The following is a 23,188-nucleotide window of genomic DNA, read 5'->3' as shown; positions in this document are numbered from 1 at the left end:
ATACACTTTCGCCCCAACACCCTTTATTATATCCTCAATAATATGTAAATCATTTCTCGAAAATCAAAAAGGTAGTGCACTTTCGTAGGTAATATAGGTAATATTATTAGTATTTTTTTTTAATGAATTAATAATAAAGTATAGTTTTAAATATTTTAATTAAGTTAATTGCTTATAATAAGTATATTCAAATTCAATAAGTTCATATATATTTAATTCGTATTTATATTTTTGTCTAAAATGTCTAAATTAAATTCCGAATTATAATTATAACAAGAAATATGCTAGAACTAAGTTAAAACTAAGCGAAATCGCAGGAGATATTCAACCTTTAAACATTTAAATGTGATAGATGGCCATTTTTCTTAGAGAAAATTTCGTAATGAGTCGTAGGGGCATTTTGTTGTAGTCGAAAAATTGTGTATAAGTAGAACCAAACATTTTTAATTTTCCATGTGTTTAATGTTGTGTTATATTATATTGATATTATTGAATTTTACTTATTTATCTTATCTTATTTTAAAACCTATACTCATCGTCCATAGCCCATCGACGACGATCACAATTACAATAGTGGCAATCAGGCTCGACGAGAGGGGGACAGCCGGGACTGTAGCTTTTACCTAATTTTTACTTAAATATAATATTTTTCCCAAGGGTCCTTGATTACTCTCCATTCCCTGGTGATACAGCTCACAGTCGACTTAGAAATCTGTAGGTTAAGTATAGGTTAAAAAAGTTCAATTTGACCATAATTATTTTTATTCTCAGTTAAATATAAAAAAAAGTCCACTCAAAAAATTTAAAAAATTGGCAATCTAGATTCTAGATAGATGCATTTTAAAAATAATACAACAATATGACAGTAAAGACTATATATTTCAAATTTAAAAGGTGTACCTAGTTCTAGTATTTAATATCCGATAATACCTTACTACCATTATTATTGATTACCTTTATTATTATAGTATTTGAAAATTATGAACATGACAAAATATACCAAAATTGTATAATTATTTTTCAACCTTTATTATTATATTATTAAAAAATGTTTAATGGCCACGTCAAAACGGCTACTTCAAAATGGCCATGGTGAATTGTCCTAGATACTTTTAATGGAATTAACAAAATACATTTAACATTGTAAAAAAATATGTTCTATTTATCTTCATTTGTTGTACTCCATGTATGAGAATAATTTTCATTTATAAAATTGTTTACCCGTCTTTTAGAATAAATAAGCTATAGTAGTAAAATAGATTTAAAAATACGTTAAAAATGTCTGAAAATTTAGTCGTGATAATCGGTCGGTTTGTTCACCTTTTAATCACACATTGAATAAAATAGTCTATAATAAACTAAAAGTTAATTATTTGTAAAATAATTTAACTGATTTATAAAATGCATATTAAAAGCATCGAATAGGGACAGCATTATTTGTTATGAGGTCGCATAAGTACTTTAATACTTCATTAATAATGAGATGACATTGACCGTGATTGAAATGAAGGCTGATACCAGGGTGTTGTTTATTACTGAATGGTTTTCATGGTCTTTTTCTGACGTGATATATATTTTATTACTATGACTATTGTCAGCTTGCCAAACACGAACATTTTTCTTCATATGGATTATATGACGTGACATAAATCCTCGTTTTTACTTGTTGTTTTGACTAGGAAAACAAATAATAAAATATTTACTATGCATTATAAAAATTAAATTATGTCCAACTTCAGATATTATGGTTTATTGATGAATTTCCTACATTGCTAATTTATTCAGACTACGCCATGACTGTGTACCTATAGAGCCCTTTTCGATTTTTTCTATAAATTATTTCTATAAGCAAATTTATTTTTTGTATTTATCTATTAACAATGAAATTAATTTAAATAAATATTAACTGATGTAAGTAATGTAGTGAATGGAACGCCAGTTTGGGTTTATGAGTTTTAAATGGGATGGAAATAATGATATGTCCATGTATAAAAGTAAAAGGTTATACGTTAGCACAGTATAACATGTCTAAATAGTCTTAGTGGAAAACTTCGAAAACCGAACCAATTCGATATAAAGAAAAGATGAGAAGGATTTAGTTTCTTGGCTAACTTTCAAAAACAGTGGAATTGGACTCATTATTTATATCCTCCGTTTTACTTTTATCAGATAAATGGCATATTATATTAAACTACTGCAGTAAATCAACGTTTTATTTCTAAGCCGCTTAATGTTTGTTCTTAACTGAAATAGCTAATGCTAATCAATAATGTTAAATTATTTAAAATATTAAAATAAAATAAAAAAATAGAGTTTAGTTTATTCTTTAACATTTGTGAATAAGTACCTACCGAATGTTTAACTATTAAACTTGAAACTCAAATTAAAGGAGTTAAATAAGTTATATTATTGACATAGGTTTCAATATAATATTGATTTATACAAGTATATTTTAAAATGTACAATACTATACAACATATTGTTTCTGACTTATTAGTAATTAAGTTTAATAAATTTTAATTGACATAATAGAAGGATCGTCTAGTTCATTAAATTAATTTTTTTTATAAATTACACTTTATTTTTCATACGCAAGGGGGCTCGTAAACATTTTGGAATGGGGGAAATGTATATATATATATATATATAAATAAATATATTAATGTATACTTTTAAAAATGTACTCTATAGTCTATACAAATATTTTTCAAAAAAATGGGGGGGGTGGTACCCTCTGACTCTCCTCTCTATGAATGGTCTTGTATATGTGATGTTATTGCATATTGACTACATTTCTTGGAAAGAGAGTAGATAAATAATTTGTGCGAAAGGCTACTGGAGAATAAAAATATGTTCTTATTGTAATCGTGTATACACATGTCGATAATAAAATAACATATATGAAAAAGTATCATGACGAATAGTTTTATTTTAAAAAGTTTTCTATTTTAAAAAAAAAAATGAAAGCTTTTTACTTTTGAAAGTAAAAGAAGAAAGAATATTCCATGGTACACGAATTGTATGTCGCGCGTAGATGTTGTTTTTATTCTTCCTAGAGTATTTTACTCGACCACTTTTTGAATATACAAGGTATATGCACTATTGTGTTTTTTCTCCTTTTATATTATTATATATAATATATTGAGTCCTTATCATCTCTCATGAAATTGAGAAAGAAAAATATAACAATTGGATGGTTTGAATGGAAATGAATGAACATATTCTTTATATGCTCTCTAATACTATTTTAACGTATGACACCCTTTGTATTTTCAGTTTGGTGACCATTAGTGATCTGAAAATACCAAGGTCAAAATCTTGCCTTAACAATTATTTAATTGTTTTTGCCAATATTACTGATGGTTAAATATAAGTTAAAACTAAGGTATTACTATATAAACATTAACATTTAGTATGGTGACGATGTGAGATATTTTATTATGTTATGGATCTTTCGCTGGTTCCCGAGGTTGTTCCTTATAGTCATGCACTATGGGTGTCTAATAACATATTATAATATTTTATACTTGATCAGACGTACTGAAACTGCAGGTGGTTTATCGTTCGAAGGAAATATATTGTTAACTTAGAAGATTATGTATTATTATATCTCAGATTCAGTCATAGACTAAGGTCTAATCAGGAAAAAGTATTCAAGATCACGATCGTGACTTTTTCAGATTCCTTTTATTTTTAAATTTTTATCTATCCGTTATATTTCTTCTTTTGTATTTATACACATCGCATAAGTACGTCAAAAACAGCCCATGGTACTCAATTATTATCTATGGATTTTACAAAAAATATATACTTAACAATAATAAAAATGGAATAATGATTGGCTCTCGGATTGGCTGTAGTTGTAACTCATATAATAATATAAAACGATGTAATAAAAAAATATTTCAATTTTCCGACAAAAAAATATTAAAGATGTCATATTTTTGTTTTATTTATTATGTTATGCTTGTAGCTGTATCGAGTAATGTAATTAATTATTTTATAATATTCCTACTGTATATCATTTTAAAAATTAAAATTTTTCATATTTTTATTCTTAATGTTAGGGTAAGTTAGGTTAGTAAATAAAAATGTTTAAATGGATAATAACCATAATAAGCATAATTAGCAGTATTTATTTAAGAAAATTACTCTTATAAAATCATACATTTAAGACAGACAAGTTTTTTAATTCGTTTGAATTTTTAAAAATTAAAAATATTTTGCTATCTTTATCATTGATTTATTTATCACAAAGATGTGTAAAATCGACATTAGGAAATATATTACTCTTTTTTTATGGAATAAAATATATGCATATTTATTATTATAATAGTTATATGTATATGTATGAAGTGCCTTCTTAGAATAATAAATCAAATAAATGATTTAAACAAATTATTATTAGTCTTTCAATGTTTTCTTTGGTTATTTTCAAAATATATTTATAACTTCTTGTTGGTTTAGTTATTGTTTTTGTAAATAAGAATCAAAAGTCTCGTCAATAGAAAGTTATATCTATTAACTTAACCCATATGTATTTTGAGTTTGCGATAATGAAAATTCTTAGTCTATGTACTTTAAAGAATATTTATTATAATATTTTTTTATGTAGGTATTTATTGTCATCGTCGCTGTCAATTATTAATTTAACGAAAACGGTGCGATATCTATTTAATCTATATTCTATACTTCGTTAATATGTCGAAATACTATCTTATTTTCGCTATGTTATCGACAACTTATCGTAAATATATTTCTTGTTTATTTATTAGTAAATTTGTTGTACACAATTGAAATTGTACAGTATTTTCCTAAATAAAAATATTTTTTCAATTTAAAGAAATCTTTTTTTTTAAATTTTAAATAATTTTATCTATTTTAGCTCCTAACTTTCGAGTCCTAATTATAATCTATTAAATAAAAGTATATTTTAAAAATTGAATAATATCTTTAAAAATTGAGTTTAATCTTGTTGAACAAGGATATTTAAGAGAGCAGCAGTAAAATATAATACACTATAATATATGATTTAATGATTTTAATTATTTTAATTATTATGTATATATGGGACACCGTTAACCTATGCAAAATTTTTAAAATTTTATAATCAAAGTAAATTCTAATATATTTTTCATTATAATATCACCTGTTGACTGTTAATAATTAATATTATTTTTTTTTTTTAAATACTTTTCAGTAGAGTATTGTGATATAAATTCAACTTCAATACTGGCCATCCTTGGACTATAAATTTTACTTATTATATTTATTGCTTAGCGTCTATTTAAAGGCTCTTTAATACTAAACTGCATTTTTTATTTAATGAACTGACTGACGAAGATTTTCAATTAATTTAATTTTAGAATTACGTATGGTTATACGTTCAATATAGACAGAATCAGCCTTTTGGAAATTCTGTCTCTCTTTCTCTGATCACAGTCTCTAATGGAAGGCAAATAATCGATACAATTTACAACACCGTTATAATCCAACTGTATTTACTCGGAATGGGAAACGCGAGTATACATTCATGTACATTTTTAATGAACGATGGTATTTATACTGGTATAATTATCTTAGTATTACTCGCTCAAACTAAGATAACTCGAATAAGCAGAGCATAATTTTTTAGAATATGTTGTGTGATTGTTTGGAGTATTTTTTGCTAATAATTATTTATTAACATGTTCATTTAATTCAAGTGAAATATAAATATTGACATTTTGAAGTTAAAGCTGTGTACCTAGCTATATTTTCTTTTATTATACTATAGCAAACACGTTAAATATGCATAGCTAAATGCATAATTTATACATGTGAAATGTTCAGAATGTAACTTATTTTCTTATCAATATGTTTCTTTTTTCTCTAAGTTCTAATTAATCATTGGCCGTCGCCCAAGCCGTTGTACCTACCCTTTATGCTGACTACAGGTCTTCTATAGATATACTAAAAACTATTGATTTTACGTTACTTAGTATATTTGAAATTTTTGTACCTTGTTTTATTTTTAATTACAAATTTAAAATAAATATTTCATATTTTAGTTTTTATTTGTTATGCTGTTAACGAATTTAACTCGTTAAATTTAATTATATTCACAGATTCAATGAATAGGTACCCTATATATTTCAATAGTATTAAAATATTTTATCTAGAAAATTTCAAATTAAAATTAAAAATGTATATTATATAATTTTTAATGCATTATTGCTTTTAATTATTATTATTACATATTACATAATTAATTTATATGAACACACTATCGCTGTGATTTAAAAATATAAGTTTAAATTTATAGAAGGAATTTATTGAATAGGTATAAAATAGGTAGGCAATAATATATTATAACACTTCTTATCAACAAATATTTTTATTTACTTTGATGTTTAGAACGCTCAAATTAAAAGCTCTTTAAGTAATTTATGCTACTCGAATTTACCGTAGGTAAACAAATTTAATTTGTTTATAAACATTATTGATAATGACTATTTACCAAGTATTTTATAATAATTAATTACTGTTTAAAAAAAATATCTATTAAATCCCTTTCCTAAAATATTTGAATAGAATAAAATGCTTGATCACACAAGATCGAGTGTATCTAAATTTGAAACATTTAAATTCCTCAAATAATATTCAAAGAATAGTTTTCTGTTTTACTTAGGTGTAGTTAATTTTATGATTTAAATATAGTTTGACTTTAATCTAAATATTTTTGTGATTTTCGACGAATTTCGCAATAATGAAACACTTGTTGAAAATTAGTGAGTTTACTTAGACATATGTTCTAATCCCTTTCCCTAATTTTATTTTTATTGATTATTTAGAAATAAACTTAGAATTTTTTATTTGTGACTTCCTATATCCATTTGTCTGATTTGTCACTAAATCCCAATTTAAAAATTAAAGATTGAAGCTTTATTCCTACTCCAAAAGGTGAAAACAGACATAAAAAAAAAAAAACTATTTCATTGTTAATTCAATAAATTTTAAATTTTGCTATGTTGAATCTAAAATAAATATTTTAAATTCTATTAGTTATTATTTTGAAGTCAAAATAAAACTATATAGTCTTATAATAGCGTATGCTTGTATTTGGTTCTTTTTATAATATTAGTAAAATTTGTCTTCTCCAGGAGATCTAAATTATTATATATTTAAAGAATTCATGCTACGCATCATTTAGTATCGTAAAAAGAGGGTTTAGATTAGGCCTATGGGTATACTAATCTTATAAACTGGATTTCATGCTTGAGTTAACTTTAATTTTCCTTGGACTTGAGTGAATCAAGATTCTTTTGATTAATGTAAACCATTAATATGGTTATAACTTCAGCTATTTGTGTTTATAAGTTCAATGTTTGTGTTGTAACTTATAAGGTTTAGTATTAGAAGGAATTTACCTACTGATATTATACAATTCAATGTAAAAATATAAGCTATGTTCTTTCGTTGGTTATGATATTTTAATTTTTAAGCGAGTCATGGCATGTGGGTATAATATTAAAATTTAAAGATTCTCATAACTCGCTTAAAAATTAAAATATTATTAAAAACAAACGAGAGAACTCAGATTTTATGTTGTTATTTTTTAGTTTGATAATAAATTAATTCACTCTGTATAATATCAACTTTGGAATTGATTGACGGAAGTCTGCTAAGTTGTACATTTGTAAGACGGAGGCAAAATACATAATATGTGACGTATTTTTAGATCGTTGTGTATTTACCAAATATACCATATAATATGGAGAGCATTTGGATCGCTACAAAATCGGGCGACGCGTATAAGTAGATTAGACTATGGACGACGCGTCTCCGTCCACCTGATAGATAATCTCTGCGAGTGACCAACACACGGCTAATAAAAAGCGCCTATAAAAGTATTATTATCATTATACTGGTAATAAAGATAATATAATAATAATAATAATAATAACAACGTACCCTCGTCCGTCGCTCGAGGACATGCCATATAACCATCAACACACTCCCCTCCTCCCCCCACGCGACCAACATTCAATCGAACACTATTGCTATCGCGACGCAGAGGCGGAGATGCGGCGCCACCGTCGCAGTAACGGTCGGTCGGTCGGTGGCGATTTCCGAACGACGCGGCGGCAAGGCGAGGCAGTAATCTTCGGCGACGACTGCGATATGTGACGCGTATGATATACGTGGAAGCGTTTAACGCGGGGGCAGTGACGACGACGGAAAGGAGAATAATATATTAATATTATAGAGTGAAGAAAGAAAGAAAGAGAGAGAGAATAAAAAACGATACTCCGACCGAATAGAAGTGGACGGTCTTTGGATTTATTACACGCGTTTAGACGTCGGCGGTCGTCCCGTCTATTGGAGACGACGCGCGACTGCGACGGTCGGCCGGCAGGCAGTGGCGGCAGTGGCTGCAGGTCGCGCGCGCGCGCGCGCGCGTGTGTCTGTGTGTGCATTATAAACGTCGGGCGCCGCTGTTGTGTGTGCCGCCGACGTATATAGCGTGTTTATACGGCGTGCGGCGCCTGTCCGCTGTCTCTCCGTTTGCCGGTCGTAACGTCGTCGACGTCGTCTCGGTTAGGTTTGTGCATATGTACACAAGCGTCTATCCTCCCCCTCCTCACCCCGCACCCTCAACTGCTGCCGCCACGGACGCGATCGTGTACTCCCTATCGTCGTAGACGTCGTCAACCCTCGCCCCGGGTCCCGACTCACCCCTCGACAGCGCTCACCCCGTCACGTACAGTCCCGTCGCTGCTACCTTATAATATTTTAACCTTCGTGATCCCGTTTAAGCGATACGGCACAAACGACAACACCCGCCAAACGTCCGGGTAATAATAATACACATTATAATATTATTATTATTTTTTTTTTTTTGTTGTTGGACGTTGTTATTATTGTAGGTACTTATTATGGTTTGACACCGTAAACGTTCCGTCCGTCAGTCCCGCGGTATTTTCGCGGAAGTGGTGGCTGGTGGGTACGCGTGATGTACACTTCGGTTGCTCTTGCGGTGTCCTTACTCGTCGTGCACGCCTTTTTCAGACGATTCCGTAGCACGACTCGCTCGGAGCACTGTTTTATTTTTATTTTTTATTTTATTTTTAATCGCTTCCGCGTATTTCGTCCAATTCATTTTCCAAGAATAAATATTAACCCGTGATAATAATGTTTAAAGGCAATACTTAGGGTAAGAAGACTTGATATTCACCGTGTTTCAGAATAGAAAAATCTATACGTTCTGGTCGTGAGTATAAAGGGTATAATAATATATGATAATAAAAACAGTATAAATAAAGTAGGTAAGTTAGGTTAAGTAGATGTGGAACATTATTACCGAAAATAAATCTTTCAATGTTTGAAAAATGAAATATCTACATTCCACACACGCATCGCTGACTAATAAGTAGAATATAATATGTATACCGGTAATAAATTTACTTAAAATTTAATTTAATTTAATCAAACTGTCAGACGTCAGTCAATGTTTTAATTTAATTTAATGAATGTGTGGATATAATATAACATACAATTAATAACATTTTAATACTATTGATTTTGATTTGTATTCAATTAATATTTTTTTTTTGCATATAAAATTGACGATTATTGGTCGTGCTATATAGGTATTATATTAAATAATTTACTTCAAGTATTTTAACATAATTAGGTAATTAAATGTATAATCTAATACCAAATAACCGAGGGTAAGTATAAAGTAGGTATTTAATCAATAAAATAAAATTATTAATTAATGTATGTGTATTCAAAATATTTTAAATTTATTATAATATTATGTGTATTGATTTTTAATTTTGATTTTAACACTTGGAAATGTTATTCACTTATGAAACTTTGATAGTAAATAACTAATTTTATATCGAATAACGACAATAAAGTGTATAGATAAAATAAATATATCAAAATCTATTTGAATCAAAACATTTTTTTTACAAGTTCTTTAAAATACATATTAAGTACTCCACTATAAGTCGAGTGTAAAATAAGGTTCAAATAAAATATAATATTTAGGAGTCAATTTCTTTCAAAACTTTCAGACAAGTCACAGTATTATAAGTTAAGTTAAAATTATAAATTATTTCAACAATTGTGTGTATAAAACTAAAACTTTTGTTTGTAAAATGTTTTTACTTTTGAAATTGTAAAAAGTAATTTGAACTTTTGTAGACTAACAAAAAAGTTTGAAAATTTGTAAATTATCTCAAGTATGATTAAGAGTTTCATAACGAATCAATGTAGATAATATATTTATAGTTCATAATTAACTTTGGTGTTCATATTTTAAATTTTGAATTTTCATAAATATATCTACAGTAAAAATATTGTTAAAACTTAAATAAAAAAAAAATAATAATTAGTATTATAGTTTAAATATTAAAGCAAATTACAAAGGAAAAAATTAAACTTTATTTTTGAATTCATGTATCTGTCAAAACGTTATGAGTTTAGCATTTATTGCCGAATTAATGTTAACATAATATAACGTAAACCAAGTAAAATAGCAGTTTTATGAGGTTTAACTACTTTAATCTAGCTAACGTTATTAGTTTTATTAAGAATTTATTAATATAATGATATGTATTTTATATTTTATGATGTATTTTACTGTGTAATAATGTCATAATTAAAAATTTTGTAATGAATAAAATTTTAAACCTTCACTGCTATTTTTAGTTTTTTAAACAAATCATAAAAGTACGAATAATCTGAAAACTGTTTACATCTGCAACAGTTTTAAAGTTTTGTGTATAATTAGTCATAACTCATAAGATAGATTAATCAAAATGTGCATCTCATATGAATCAATTATGTCATAAATTAAACATTTTAATGTTTATGTTGAAGTTATTAACATTCAAAAGTTTTAGAATGATGGAGTAGTTGCCAGGTAATAGGTATTTACTAAGATTTATAATGAGTATAGATTCATTACTAATGTTGAATAGGGTTCAGATTAGTATGTAAATAAATATTTTTATAAAGTATAATAAACCAGCATTAAAAGGTGTAAAATCTGTTTCAAAATAATGGAGTTATTTTTGTTTTACATATATTTAAATATTTCGTTACAAAAATATAATCTTTTACATATTTTGTCATATATTTATTATACATGTTTTTATACATAATTGGATGTTTTCGACAATAATTTAAATTTAAATTAATACATTATTTATGTGTTGAGTATGAAGTCGCGTAGATAAGTTGAAATAAATGTACACATAAGACATGGTTTATTGCAGTAAAATACTACTGTGAAAACTTTTAATAATAAAATAGATGACTTTTGAAAAAAAGAAGTAATGATGGCAACGCAATGTCAGATCTTACTTTAGCAGTTTCTAATCAAAAATCAAACAAACAATAATTTAAAAATATGATTTAATGTAAACATTTGCAAACTTTGAATTTTTAGAAGATTAATAAAACAACTAACCACACTACATGTATTTATATACTACATATTTTTGTTTATTCAAAACATATAAATCCTAGCCTTACTTATGATTAATGGTGTTTGAAGAATATATATATCTCGGTACGTTATTTTTCTCATAAAATAATACTTCAGTATATCAGTCTTTATCTTACATCTATCCAGTAAATATAATTTATTTTATTACGTTTTGTATTTCTGAATAATACGCTTTTCAGTTTTTGTATTCATTATCCAAATTATCCAAAACATGTAAAAAAAAACATAATATAAGTGATAATGCATAGGAAAAGAGAGATAAAATAAAAATATTGTCTGCGCCAGTTAGTCGTCTGACTATGTGTGTGACGAACGTGATGCGCGTTCCAATACATTACAATGTGTATACCTACAACAATTATAAGGTCGTCATCATATAATAATATAATATATATAGTATATACTTTATTCTTCCGGAGGAGGTTCGACACGTTTTTATCAGTGGCACAGAGATTTCTCGATGTAATAGCTAGGTCGATACAAAAAATTATATATATATATATGTTCAAAAACCCCATGGGAAAAATTGAACATTAATTATTCCACATTTATGATATCGTGTATGCCAGCTGCCAGTTACAGAGTCTTTACCTGTCATCCTTTTTGTTTGTACCACATAAATATTATATATATATATATGTATTGTAGCTGCGTTCCTTCGCCGTCGTCGCTGTCATACGTCTCCCCGCGCCCCTTGTACACAGCTGTTTTATGCTATACGTCTGTAAAATGTATACTGCACATTAAACGCCACGAGGAATACTATATAATTTATTATTATCTATACGCGCGTACGGCAGGTCCATTGCACTAGAATTCGATGACCTTACCAATAAACTTGGTTTAAGTAATATACTGTATATTGTATATATATTCCTCTGTAAGGATTTCAATAACCATATTGACTTTTTGGAACGCCCGAATATTTTTCTAATACGTCTTATAAATTATTTTCAACTTATTCACGTTGAACGTTGACAGAAAACCTACCTTTAAATGGAATTTTTCTGTCTTTGTCGTTCTCTGCAGTCTGTCTTCTCTCTCTTTTTCTTTCTATATATTCTATATATTATATGAATCATATAATATATGTCACTCGTATTCATCAAACTCATCGTATATCACAAACATATTTTGAAACGAAATCAGTTAACAATAGCCTATTGTTACACAAACCCATCTCTAACATTTAACATCAGGTCATTAAAACTGATTCCATTATTTTTCGAAAGTAAAAATAATTTGTTACTATTTGAACATTAAAAGCCTATATCTCGTTATTCCTTCATGTAGCGATGAAGCGTATGGTGTATAATTTATAACCATTGCATGCGTGCATTTAGTTTTAGCTGGGTATTGGATTTATAGTACATATACCTACCTATATATGTACAATACGTTTCTTTTTGTGTAAGGTGGTAAATATTTTCATAAAAATAATTATTATCTTTTAAATTGTATGCGCAGTTTATTATTATTATGCTGTGACTGTAAGAATACGTACAAAAATGCAGTGTTACTTTTAACTACTATTATAATGAATGCAATATGTATCATGAATATAAGATTTTAAAGTAATAAAAGTTTGAAGTATTTAATTGGTAAATAAATATTAATTTTATATATTTATATATAATATATATTATTATTATCCACGTGTTTATAATAGTGGTTATGTTTCAGATTAAAATTCAGTATAATAGTTATTCAGTGGTTATATAGTGTCAGTCATAGCAGACATCGGGGGGACTTAGGGGGGCTTAACCCTCATACAAATTCAATCAAATGTCCGCTTATGATGTCAGTGTTGTATGCTGCAATTCTGCATCATATAATGCAGTGCTTCTCAAACTTTTTTGTCATGCCCCTCCCCCCAATTTAAAATGAAATTGTCAAGAGCCCCTTAATCAAAATCATTAATTATTTTATGGCCTACAAGGATTAGGTTAGATATATCTCATAAATTGCATGCCCCATCAGTCATATAGCCAAAGCCCCTAAGTTCGAGAAGCACTGATAAAATGAACCAACATTTAGCAAGGACATCACTCCACTTTTTAAATTTCAAATACTTTTAAGTTATAACAAATTAATTAGGTGATCGTTTACAATTCAATGTTTATATATTGTAATTTTCGAAAAATATTCTACTTTTGAATCAAAATTAAATATGTATGTTTTCTTTCAAAAAAAGTATTTAAAAAATTATAATAATTAAAAATTTAAAAATATAGTTTGACAATGACATTAAATTACCTAAAAAAAATATTTTCTAAGTAGTTATAACACTTATAATTTTTCAATAAAATGCGTATAGATGACATACATTGTTAAATACATAGTTAATACTTAATACTATTTTCAGCTTGTATTGCATTTTTAAACATTATAAAAATTAAAAATTATGATTTTTATACAAACAAGTTTTAGAAAAACTATTATAATCTATTAGAACCGAAATCAACCTAATTTCAGAAATTGTTTAGTTCGTACCGTGGCAAGTAGCGGCTGTAACTATATCTCATCTCTATACTCGACACATTGTTCGATATCGAAATATTTATTACATTAATGATATTATACGTACGTATACTGTCTTAAAGTTTAATATACTAGTATAGTCATATTTCTCATAATTATTTTATTATTGTATCTTGTTACACATAAATCTGAAATCTAAAAATATAATTAACTTATAATGTAGTTCTTAATCAAATAAGTTATTACTAACGTACGAGTACATTGGTATTTGGCTAGCACAATTTAATAATTATTTAGGTACTAGTAATATAAATTTATAATAAGAATATTTAAAAAGTCTACATTTTTGTTTATCTTAAACCCGGTTACTGATTTCTATTAATATGTAATTAAATTACAATTATTACATTTAATGAAAGGTCAATCTTTCGTTGTAAATCCTAAATTGTATTATCTTTAAATGTAAGTTAATTTAAGATACTATTTCATTAAAAAATATAGCTTTACCTCATTAGTTAAATTGAATAAGATTGGTAAATAAGATATTATTATATATTTAATTTTTTTTATTAAATTTAATGATATTATGTATTTATATCATAATTGAAAATTAATATGTAAATTAACTTTGTTATAATATTTTTTTGCAATTTATAAATTGTATTGTATGATGATCGTAGCTATTGTTAGAATTAGTCGAGGGAAAAAATGCAATTAATTATATCACAATCATTATATAAAGTGCGTTTGATCAAATATAATTTAATTACATTATTATCCGTTGTAAAGATGGTTATAAAGTGCATCAATGTATATTAGCGTTTCTTGATTTTAATTTCGAAAAGATATTATAATAGTTATTTGAATTGATTATACTAAAGGTACTACACCGATGTACAAATATCCAATTTATACCATTTTACTTAACTGAGAAAAAAATACAAGTATTTAATATTAAACTATATTAAGTACTACAATTAAAACAATCTTATGTAATTTAATGTTACTCGATATCAATACTTGTATAATATATTACTGGTATCTTCAATAAAACTAAATAAATTTCTTTTTACGAAAAAATATAAAATTTCACTGAATAATTCCATTATTAAAAAGTATGCAAATATATATTACTAAATATTTAAAAATTAATTGTTGTATTCTAATAATTATTTTGATTTTTTATTAGCATTAAAACTGTCTTAATCGTACAATATTCTGTACTATTTCTTAATAGTTTACTATAATTAAGCAGTGAACTGTATAAAGCCTAATTCTTGAAATTGTATCAATATCGATTTTTATATCTTGTCGTAACTCTAAAAACTTATCAAAGCATTTCATACTATTATACATTGGTTAGTGTATGGATTGTTTCAATATTATTTTAGAGATTATAAACAATTTTTTCCTGGTCAAAGTTTTTTGAGTTCTTAATGATTTAAAAATAAGAAGTTGAATATGTTATTGTGTAAGACTTATAATATGTATAATTATTAAATTGTAATATATTATGCACTCGGAAATTGCTGGTTTGTATGTGGTATTGTTGGTATAGTCCGTAATAAGTTATGAGATAATAATATTATATGACTTGTACGAGCGCATATAAAGAACATATTTTTCAAGACATCAATCTAAAAGTACTTTATTGAAAAATATCTACTATGGCTTTTAAGTAATATTTATTTACATATTATGTATGACAGTTATGTATAAGTTCAGACCTCAGATCGTTCGAATTTTGTCGGTCGTGTATTAAATTCACAAACGCATTGTATACAAATATGTGTGTGTGTGGGTGTATTTCTTTGGAAAGATGGCGATTTCTCGTGGCTTATCTAATTATGTAAATTCAATTCATTTCGAGTATACAATAAGGCTCGACGGGGTGTAATCGTTTGCGTCTCTGATATGAAGTGCGTAATACATGAGTACACACACACACACACACACATATACAGTTTATGCGTATATAATATTATATAGGATCGTAAAGAAGACGATTGTATGTGTACGTACATATATAACGTGCATATAGGTATTTCGGGCTATATTAACGTTAGCTAACATAACTCGCCCCAGTCTCCGATTCCGCACGCCCAGTTGCGTCGGTATACATTATAATATATAATAACATTGTACTGGAAGAGTGGAAAAAATCATATTTTTCTCGCGCGGCCGTCGTGCATCGATCCCCAACTATATACGGTGACCGGTGGTTCATCAATAATGGATATCGACCGATAATGGTAAATAAGGTAATCGCCAGGTGTGGGCGCGTAAAATCCGTTCGGGTGCAGCGTCGGGTCGTCGGGATTGAGGGTTGAAATGCTGTTTTTGGAGGCCAATATTGTACGGACACGTAGCGCGGCGGCGGCCACTACGAGCAACCGGCGCGCAGCGGCGACGTCGTAGTCGTCGTCGCCGTCGTCATCGTCGCCGCTGTAGTAGTGGTGGCGGCGGCGGCGGCGGCAGTGGTAGTGTAGGTAGTAGTAGTGGTAGTATAAAAATCAATACACCGCCGACATGGATTGCCGCCTCCGCGTCCTTTGGCACGGAGTAGGTGCGGGACACCACCACCACACCCCCTTCGCACATCAGCCATCCCATCCCACTACATCATCCTTTTCCTCATCATCAACCCCATCGTCCTCTCGGCAGCTTGTACTCTTTATACGTGGCTTTACCCATTTACGCGCTCACAACACACGTACACGCGTATACGTAGTGTGCAAAGTATTTTCATTATCAACATCCTTAGCTTTTACTTTTGCACGATTTTCCCCCTCGGCCGGTATAACAACGATATGCTCTTTCTACCGGTATAATGTTATAATAATTATAATCCAGTAATTTGTATCTCGTTTGCGTGCGTGTATGTGCAGTTTGAATGATATTACACATATATTTACTGCCGCACTTAAAAATATTATATATAATGTATTATAATAGGTAACCGCCGTCGAGTGCCACGTTATTATTATAATTTGGCACGCGAAAAAAAATTCTTTCGACTATGTGATGACGGTGATGGTTGGGGGATGGTTTAATCATTTATGAAATATTATTATTATTACTGCATGCTACGACAAAATAGAATGTGTAAAACGTGTGAAAAATAAAAAATATTAAAAACTATTGTTTGGCTTTCCACGGGTGCAGTGTAAGTTTGTGTACACGTATATTATGCGCAAAATTAAACGTCACATTTGATGCGCGTTTTTCTCGATCTGTGTATATAATATATATAATATTATGTATGTATTGCGCGTGTATTATTAACATGTAAAGTGTAAAAACAGACTTTTTCACTTCGCCCTTGCGCTGGCCCCGTCACGCGTGATCGACGCTACTTGCATGCGGCTTCGACAAATTACCGCGATATTGAAAATAAGATTTTCGCCTATGTGACTTAGAATAATTTATATATCGGATAACTCGACTGTGATAGTATACGCTCGCACTGCGTACCGCACAGTCATGGGGTATAGAGGTACACATCTATGGTCGGGCTTTATAAATTTATATCAAAAGCGTCGGCTGTATAATTTAACATTATTATAAACGCTAACCGCGCTCGTTGTGTATAGGTACGTTTGCGCAATGTGTAATACGCGTGGATAAACGACATTCAAATTAAATTATATTCGTGTAATCGTGTGCACACACGAGTAGGTAGGTTTAGTAGCAGTAAGTAGTAGCTATAATAGGTATACTATATAGCATTAGCATTATTATGTATAGGTACGTCGTATAGTTGTGGATTACTCATTCATATAGTATATTCTAAGGTTTAAACCTTAAATTGAGCCTTCAACTATATAACAATGCATGTCTTCTTCTCGAAACGTTCGTTTATCCGTGATGAGGTTTATTTGTTTGAGCTTTCATTTGCATTTTTAATCTTCACATATAATCGATTTATAAATGTATCATGTTTGGTATATAGTGTCATAGTGACAATGGATGTGTAAAATAGTTTCGTTTAGGCATAACGATATTAAACCCCAATTACTATAGACTAGGCAATTATACGTCAAATATAAAAGGGTCATTAATCCGTATCATCCATGTAAATTGCATTAGAATTGTAAACAGAATTTTAATGTTGCTATTGTTTCGTGAAACATAATAATATGTATTATTACTGTCAATGTATTTTTATTTTGTATTTCTGAAATTTAATAGTTTACGTACATTTAATAGGGTGAAAAATAATAAAAAAATAAATACTATTTGTAATTAATAAGTAAATTAAACAAGCTTTTATAAGGTATTATAATAATTATTATTCAAAGTACGATTATACTGATTGATAGAATGTAGAATGAATTAAATTATTAACAATAACATTGTCATATTGTATATAGTAAAAAAATGAGCACTTTTATCGAATATTTTAATTTATGACCAAAGTTTGATTAGATAATATAAAATATACATAATTAAAAAATTAAAATATAATAAAATATTATATAAAATAATTTATATGTTTACCTAAACACATTTTAAATTCAAAATCAAACAAATTTTCTATACTTTTACTATACAATTTACCTACGTATGGTTTTAAAAGTGTCCTTACTAAAAATGTCTGGTAAAGAATACAATTAAATGTCTTTTTACTATTTTTTTAATACAATTTTATTATATTATTTTTATAAATTATATTTAATATTTGATAATTAATAAAATTCATTTTTTTCTATATTTTTTTTAATCAACAATTATAGTCATGCATATTTTAAAGTAATATAATTCTTCAAAATTATAAAATAAAATAATCAAGTATTAACATTCACTGTGTCAAAATCCATGTATCTCACATTGACTGACATGCAAAGTTTCTTTTAGAAATAAATTGTTTTCATCTAAATAAAAAATGAGTACTGATGAAAAAAGAAAATGTTTATTTTATCTCATATAGAAAACTAGTTAAATAAAAAAATGAACTAGTTAAACATTTAATAAAATATGTTAATCTTTATGATATGATCGTAAATACTATTATTTAATTTTATATCAAAATAAGTATTTTTACAAATATTTTAAAAATGAATTAGTAAAAAATAATTGTAATTAATTGTTTACAGGAAAACTCAAAGCCTGCAAATGATATCGGAAAGTTTGGAGAAAAAAAGAGATGGATTCATGATCCGAATAGTAAGTGCCAATCTCAATTAATTAGTTTCTTTTCTTGGAAGTTGGATGTTTCATTTACTTTGTACTCTTAAAAGATTTAAGTCTTGCATATAACATTATATATATACAATATAGGTTATTTGAACTTTTCGAATTTGCATATTAATGGTATTGTGACGAGGGAAGTATTACATTTGTTCCAAAAATATAATCTCCAGAGTATAATAAAAGATCTTTATGACTGTAGACGAAATGGAGTATATATGCCTTCCCCGCGATAGAATTAAAACTGGTAGACCATTTCATAAGATTGAAGTCGTTATAGCCCCTTGTAGTTCTTCATAACTTAAAAGTCTTCTCAGGTGTCGAATTTGTGTGATATGTATATCTTATAGGGTGTGGCGCATTATCGGTACGTGCAGTATAGGTACTTCATACTTTTTTTGAAACATTATTATTTATATAAAAATGGGTGCGGTTCTAATATGTCTTCCATATTTGACAGGTTAAGAAGCTAAGCGTAGGTAGGTACTAAAAATGCTTAAACTTCAGTTATGGGGTATCGACCAAGTTCGTGTTTGTATTTTAAGAAAACACGGGCTACACAAGTGTTGCAGACAATACCACGGAAATATCAAAATAAATATACATTGCTTCCTTTCATTTAATTTTGAAATGTAAATTCCCTTGCTAATTTATGAAATTGATTTTCATAGAAGTGTATCTAAGTTCGTTTATTTATTTTTTTAATTTAGTTTTTGTTTTTTTGAAATATAGTATTTAAGTTAATAAGAAGTCTATACAAAATTACAACTTTAAAAACCGATAATATGGTTGGCTTCTTTATTTTTAAATCCATACAGTTTTCACGTATAGGTATTATTCAGCAATATTATTACTTAATAATACCTATAGTTACTATTATTATTATTTATGTATATAATACTCATTAATATATAATAATAATCAGTTCTCTAGTTGTATAATAGCTAACTCAAATATTAATTTTTCGCGGTTGACTCATCATTTTATGATGGGAGTTGGCCTCGTATTTTAACTTAATTATATTTTATCTTAGCTATAACAATTGATGATAATATTTACTTTTTTTTTATTACAATATGCTTTAATTTTATACATAATTATTAAGATAATAATTTTAAAAATATTTGAAATTTTCATTTCTCATCATTGTATTACCTTCTTATTTTATTATACATCAATTATAATTGTATACATTATAGTGATGAATCACCGTATTTCTTAACATTAAAATATCGATTTATACAATTGACACGTTACTCTTATAGTATTAGTGAATTTATTTACTTTTATGTACTGGCTATGGGATTATATTGGATTGGCTCGAACCCAGAAAAATTTCAATCGAGAAACTGTCGTTGAGAAAGAGAAGTAATATAATGTTATAGTCACGAAAAAAGTGCTTTTTGATATGTACAAGATACATAAAAATTCACGATTTTTTTATTTTCTTTAGTAATAACTGTAGAAAATTGCCAACAGTCTGCTTTTGAAAGTATAGATTTACAAAATAATATATACAGTTTTTTTTCTGAACTTGTAAAACTTTTATTATTAAGTTCCTATAAAAAGTATATATAGTGCTTTTAAACTATTTATATATTTTACTAATTAGCTAAATTTTAAATTTAGGTGACCTTTGCACACCTCTGCGTTGCAAAAAAAAAGAACTCTGTCTTCTTGAAGATGCATATACAGCAGTATGTGTGAGCAAAAAAGAAATTCACAAGAATGGCGATGTGATCATAAGCCGAGAGAAATTTATGGCTGAAGAAGCAGCTCGAAAAAAAGCTCTCGAAGAGGCTTTAGCTGAAGACGAGGATGATGAAGACGATAGTGATGATATCGAAGAAGATGAGGAAGATGACGATGATATATTTTATGATAGTGTTATTAGCAGTTCGTTGTCTACAAACAAGTAAAATATTTTTTTTTGTACCAAATTCATTAATTATATAAACAAGAAATATCTTCTTTATTTCCATACAACTAAATTTTAATAACATATTCCTCTTTAGTATGAACGTTTTTTGGGCATACGTAAACTGCTCAACTTTTTAGTAAAATTCGTCTGGATTATTAACTGTACTGAGGTTATAATAATTATTAAATGTAAACTGTAAAGGTACCTGAAACAAATACTTGAAATTAGACTAGGTAAAGAAATATTAATTTTAGTCAAAATCATGATTTTTATAAAAATATCTATGATATACGTTATCTCTTAGAAAGTTAAGATAATCTTATCTAATCAGTATATTATATAATCTAGTGGCATTGATCTGCTAGTACTTTTTGTGATTCAATTAACTAAACATTTTTAATATTAATTTATTCTAGCCTTTATTCAAATAGAGACTTATTAAATAAAAGAATTTTCTAAATCTTGAAATGAAATCATGCGTTTGGTAAATACAAATAATGAAATATTAAAATATCAATCGACAATGAACCAGTTTATATCAACAATATCTTACTATTAATTTATTTAACCTGATGACTGCGTGCAAATTATATGATTAATTATATTATTATATTTTAATAATTATCCTAAGACAGTCAAAAATTATATAATTTGTATTTTTCATATTATTTATTCGTATTTATATGTTATTTATTTTATTAACTATACATGGTGATAAACTAATTATAAACAGTACGTAATTTCCATCGACTATTTTCACTTTAGATAAAAAAAAAACCCACCGCAGTTTATTTTATTTTTACCTGTATTTTGAACCTATTTACAATCATCACATTTTTTACTTTAACTTTTATTAATTATCGCCAAAATAATAAATAAAAATATTTAAGTAAGTGTAATGGTGACCAATAACTTGATATTGTTTTATAAATAAAAAAATTATGACATACATAACATAACAATTAAATGAAACATAATGTAGAAAAAAAATTATTATAATTCATTATTCTTGGACCTCAAAAATATAAATACTAATGAAATTATTTTAATAATAATAGGTATTTTACTAAGCTAGGTATAGCTTAAAATGTGGATCAAATAATCAATTGTAACAAAACAATGTCTTAAATACTTTTGAAGTTTTGAATAGTATTAATATCATGAAAAATGAAAATATAATCAAAACAATTCATTATATAAATACAGGCGTGAACGCTGGAAAAAATTTCGGGAGGAGGGGGTTGAAAATTTTTCATACTATTCATTTATAGGTCAAATAATTTATTTTTTGTTCGTGACATTTCGGGGGGGAGGGAGGTGTTAAAAATTAAAACGCCTGTTTAAATATATTAAATAGTGCCTTTTTTAGATAGCTATAAAAAATTTTTTCTCGGTTATTTTTTTATTAATTATTTATTATTCGATAAAATCGCTGTACCTATGCAATTTATAAGTTATGAATTTATAGCAAACTTCAAGAAACCTTGTAATTTCGTCCGTTATTAACTTGAAAGTTATACATTTTATTATTTTGTTGTTAATAAAAAATTTAATTTTTAAAGTAAAACTGTTTATTAAAAGAAATTTGTATTTTAGACGATGTATGAACATCAGTCACTTATGAAAACGTATAAATAATATTTTATAGTAAAGAATTTCGATATAGTTAAGCCAATATAATAAAAATTACGTTATATTAAATTAAGACTACTCGAAAAATAAGTTTAATTAAAATTTCAAATTTCAAAAGATTCAAGCAAAGTATTTATTAACTTTATCACTCATTCGGTATTACGCACATATATTTTTTATATATGCAAAAATAGTTTTATATGTTACGCATAGTTTAACAAGTAACCATATATAGTAACTTGTATATACCTACCATACAGCGCCGTCTATTTTACAAAATACAATGTAATTATATTTTGTGGGCTGAATATTTTACATTGAACACATCCCACATTGAATAATTTTACAGCTTTCTCGTATAAAACTTATTTTGACAAAAATTAGGAGTATCTAATTTATCTTCCATTAAACTATTATTGCAATTGTACATAAGTGTGAGGTTATGTGTTCGTTTAAAAAAA

General features: G+C 27.3%; 1 protein-coding gene across 2 annotated transcripts in view; it reads left to right on the top strand.

The window, feature by feature from the left end:
- The window catches only part of LOC113549015 (proteoglycan Cow), a 35,043-nt gene that overhangs the window by 6,698 nt on the left and 5,157 nt on the right, over positions 1–23,188 (top strand). For both annotated transcript variants that reach the window (XM_026950154.1, XM_026950153.1), the window contains exons 2-3: positions 19,081–19,150; positions 20,804–21,089. In XM_026950154.1, coding sequence (XP_026805955.1) covers positions 19,081–19,150; positions 20,804–21,089 — 356 coding nt within the window. The remainder of the gene's footprint in view (positions 1–19,080; positions 19,151–20,803; positions 21,090–23,188) is intronic.

Source organism: Rhopalosiphum maidis, chromosome 4 (genome assembly GCF_003676215.2).
Source record: "Rhopalosiphum maidis isolate BTI-1 chromosome 4, ASM367621v3, whole genome shotgun sequence".
Classification (NCBI taxonomy): Eukaryota; Metazoa; Arthropoda; class Insecta; order Hemiptera; family Aphididae; genus Rhopalosiphum; species Rhopalosiphum maidis.
Note: the sequence above shows the minus strand (reverse complement) of the source record. Positions and strands in the feature narration are given on the sequence as shown.